Raw genomic sequence first — 4606 nt, 5'->3', positions numbered from 1 at the left:
GAAAATGTGCCTTTAACATGACAGTGGGAATCGTGATTGTTTGTGCGTCTGTCCGTCTAATGCTCCTTCTTGAAATGATCCTAATATGGCCAATAATTATCCCCGCTCACTTAAATTCAGGAATCCTCTTTTCTATGAACCACTGCCCATATCCTGAGGATGGTTGCCCATTGCTGAAAAATGAGCCCTCAGTCTTGTTTGTGAACCACAACAGGAAGGAAACTGATCCGCTGCTGCAACGTAGATCATCCAGCTCCTCTACTGTAATCCCAGTCTCGCATGCGTCTGTGACGTTAACTCTATTAGAGTTGAAAAGGTCACGGTGAGCAACAGCACATTTACTTGAAGAGGAGACTTTGATCTCCCGGTGGGCCGAACATCCTGTCGGCCTCCCCATAAACGCCTCCGGGGATACAATTCGGAGGGGTGGGGCGGGTGATAAAACCGACCTGAAGACCCCCAGTCAAATACAAACCACAGAATAGTGAATAAGGGAAGTGGAGTGGGAGGGTGAAGAGGGATGCAGTCACTGTGATGTGGCTCCATTGACAATGGTGGGAGGGGTTGACACCTTGCTCTTGCTTATTGGCAGTATCTCCCTCTGACCTCTGCAGACTGAGGGGATGGATGTCGTGAAATGCTGCAATTTTGGTGTTGCTCAAGTTGTTGCTGCCAAGAACCGCAGCAACCCTCAAACAGGCCTCCGTCAACGACCTCAACCCTCCCCCCTCTCGTCCTCTACCCCTCTGGTTGATTCCTCCTCTGCCTGTGAACAGTAAAATCATGTTGTTTTTTTTGTAGCTGCCTTATCGTTGCCATGCATGTATGACCACAGAGGAACTCGGGCCTCAGATAAAGAGTCTGCGGCCCCACAGCAGATGACGTAGCCAAGCAAAGAATAAAGTAGGGAGGGGAACTGTTTACTTGCCTGATTGCTTTTTCTCTTAAAACAAGTGAAAAGTTAACCAGTGTCATAAGATTAATACAACATGTTGTAACCAGTGTCATAAGATTAATACAACATGTTGCCATTCAAAGAAATCTCCCAATATTTCGAAAACAGAAGAAGGCAGATTGCTGCACTAGAATAAAAAATATATACACTTGATTGAAAAAAAAAATAATCTTGAAACAAGTTGATTTGTATTGGAAACGTCAAAATATAACATTTCAAAACCCAATAATAGACTAAAACTACTTGGCCATGGACATTTTTACAGTTCATTGGTGAAAACATCTAATAAATGATCAAATAAATATATCAAATTAAAACAGTTTTTCTCTCACTTGTTTTAGCAAAGTAAGACTTCTAACGACACTTGGCAAGTGTCAGGATGGCACTTAAGCCATGCATACTTACTATTAAGGGAGTATAAACTGACAATCTACATTAAGTAAGTCGTTTTTTGCCCGTCTGTGCGTATGAACGAGAGAAAAGAGGATTCCATGTGACTGAAATAAGGCTTGGTGTTGAATCAGAACAGGGACATCCTGTCTGTCTCCTCTCATCCCTCAGCAGGCTTTGAAGTGCAAGTAGTATTGTGTCTGAGAGATCTCTCCATTTGTTCTCCTCTGAAGTCTCCAGCCCCCCCCCCCCTGCGATGCATTCACTAGAATTTACAAGGTGTGTAATTTACCCTGTGTTGGTTTTCTAATCTTTTGAATTACTGAGATCAAACATGCTTCTTCTTCAGAGCATCTTGTTTGATTCGCATGCTCTCTTTTGTTTCCGATAACTGATCACAGCTCTATGTAAGTATCCCTGTAGGATTGTAAAATGGTGTCATTTCACAGAGCTCAATTTAATGAGGTTTTTGTTAATATGAACACATATATTATAAAATCATTCCAATTCTTTATTATATATCTGAACTCGTGGATCCTCCAACAGGAGAGGTCCCAGCAACCTGTTACTCAGACCTTTTACTCAAGTAGAGTAATATCACAGTGTAGAAATACTTTGTTACACATACATACACGATCATGTTTTATATGGCATTTTCTGGTGTTATTTATCCTTTGTAATATGTTTTTGTCTGCTGTGTACTGTGTTGTTGTGTACTGTGGACTGTGTCGTCTGTATGAGTTTTTGGGTGGCAAAAGAGTTTCCCCACTGGGGATTAATAAAGTTTTATAATCTAATCTAATACAAGCCATTCATTTGTTATATTTTGAATTCATATTCTGAATCTGCAAAGTAACCTGTCAGATAGATGTAGTGGAGTGAAAAGAACAACATTGCCTCCTAAATGTCGTGGAGAGAAGTAGCATAACATGTAAAGTATAAGTACCTACATATTTTACTTAAATGCAATACTTGAGTAAACACTGCCAGCAACCATGATGCCATATTACTATGACCCAAAGTGTGAAATATTACATCAATAAATAAATGACACACAACAAAACAAATAATCAGATCGAGACAAAATACAATTGTTATTGTGAAAAGAAGCGGTATAAAATAGCACTTTTAAAATGCATCATATGGTTCGTTTATATATTTTGCCGTGGTGGAGAGAGTTTTCAGATCCTTAAATAAAAGTATGACAGTAAAACAAATTACAACTAAAAATCAAGCATTAAAAAAATGTTATTTAAGTTAAGGTATATTAATGAGCAACATGTATCAAAAGTAGCAGTAAAATGGTCAATGTTAGTGTTACTGATGCATTTATGTTTGAGTAGTATTTTAACTTTTATACACGGTTAGACAGTTTAATATATTACAATGCAATATACTTGTATAATAACGTTTTGTATGTAAAGTAACAAATTAGGATAAGGATAAGGATGTTTATTGTCATTGTACGGACATACAACGAAATGAAGTTGGCGACTCATCAGTCAGTACAGCAGCAACAGTCAGAAAGTGTATAAAAACATTAAGACAAGACGATTTAAAACAAGACATGAAATAAATATATACAAGATAAAACAAGATAAAGCACAGGCATCAATGGCTTCAAAGTGAAAAATGTGCTTCGTTAAAGTGTCGTGTTATTGACTATATTTGTTTCAGCACTGTCCGGTGTGAGCTGGGTGGGGTGGTGGGTGGCGGTGGGGGGGTGATGGAGGAAACCGCTCTGGGGAAGAAGCTGTTCCTCAGCCTGTTGGTCCGGGTTGTGATGGTCCTGCATCTCCTTCCTGATGGCAGTGGAACAAACAGAGAGTGACCCGGTGTGAGTGATGTCTGTGCAGATGTTTCTGGCCTTCTTCTGGAGACGGCCAGCGTACACAGTGTCCAGGTCAGGCAGGGTGACTCCCACAATCCTCTCTGCTGTTCTAACCACACGGGCCAGGTCCCTCCTGTTCTCTGCTGTGCAGCTGGCATACCATACAGTAAAGCACATACACAGGATGCTTCCGATCACACTTCTGTAGAAGTTAACCAGAAGTGCAGGGGGCAGGCCAGCTTGTTTTAGCTTCCTCAGAAAGAAGAACCTCTGCTGGGCTTTCTTCACCAGGTGTGATGTGTTCAGGGACCAAGTGAGGTCTTTAGTAATGTGGAGCCCCAGGAATTTGATACTGTCCACCCTCTCCACCTCCTCCCCACTTATGTAGAGTGGAGAGGGTGTGGTCTTCCTGGATCTCCTGAAGTCCACTATGACTTCTTTGGTCTTGGTTGTTAGGGTTAGCTGGACAACAACCAGGTTGTTGTCCGAGCACCACTCAGCCAATTAATGTACAATAAGAATAAAAGTGCATCAAATAGTAATACTCAAGTAAAGTACCAAGACTAGTATCTTGTACTCGTGTACCGTAGACTACTTAAGTAAATGTACTTACATTCACCACTGATATATTTTGTCTGTATTTATTCTTGTATTTGTTTTTATTTCATGATGTCCCGTTTATTCATTCAGTGTTGAATGTATTATCTTCCTGCTTGGTAATATGTTCACATATTTGTTGATTCCACCGAGTGTATAACAGTCTTATGACTACATAATCACACACACTTGCAGTAATAATGTAAGACTTGATCGCAGTTCTTACATTACATTGCTATAAACCAGCAGCGCGTCGCAGGGATGCAGCCAATCACGAAGCCACGTTGAAAGATGAGGAGATGGAGGAGAAAAGGCCCAGGAGAGCTTCCAGGAGCTTTTTTTCCTGTCTCATCTGTTTCAAAGCTGCGGAGAGGTGGCAGACCGTGCATCCTGCCTGCTGAAACAGAGGGAACTTTGTGTTAACTTACACGGTATCAGCAGGAATGCGTTGAAAGAAGCAACTGGGAGAATCTACGGGTTACACAGCCTGCGTTTTGAAGCCGCTTTCTCGTGCGTAAAAACATCTGATCACTGGACTATGAGCAAACTTTTCCCGTCTGCGGAACCAACGCATTTCAGATTGAAAGAAGTGGACGTTTCGATGACACGTTTTCTGCGATTGCTGAAGGTTGCAGACTGAAAGAGACGAACCAAGCCGTTCGCTTTAGATCGAGGAGGATTTTGGAGACTGCCGACATGAGACCGTTTGTCATCTGCGCGCTTGTGCTCTTAAAAGTAAGCAATTGTTGATTACTGCTTTACGAACACACATACCTCTACCTCTCCACAGCCTTCATAATCTGTCGAGTCTTATTTCTCACTCTCATCAGCAT

At 41.3% G+C, this 4606-nt stretch overlaps 1 protein-coding gene across 1 annotated transcript in view; it reads left to right on the top strand.

The window, feature by feature from the left end:
• The first annotated feature begins 4146 nt into the window (after nucleotides 1-4146).
• Nucleotides 4147-4606, top strand: part of nradd (neurotrophin receptor associated death domain) — a 7378-nt gene continuing 6918 nt past the window's right edge. Inside the window, exon 1 of the mRNA XM_079275504.1 lies at nucleotides 4147-4508. Within this exon, the coding sequence (XP_079131630.1) occupies nucleotides 4470-4508 (39 nt within the window). The 5' untranslated portion in view covers nucleotides 4147-4469. The remainder of the gene's footprint in view (nucleotides 4509-4606) is intronic.

Source organism: Melanostigma gelatinosum (assembly GCF_949748355.1).
Source record: "Melanostigma gelatinosum genome assembly, chromosome: 9".
In the NCBI taxonomy this organism is placed as follows: Eukaryota; Metazoa; Chordata; class Actinopteri; order Perciformes; family Zoarcidae; genus Melanostigma; species Melanostigma gelatinosum.
This window is presented reverse-complemented; position numbering and strand designations above follow the sequence as displayed.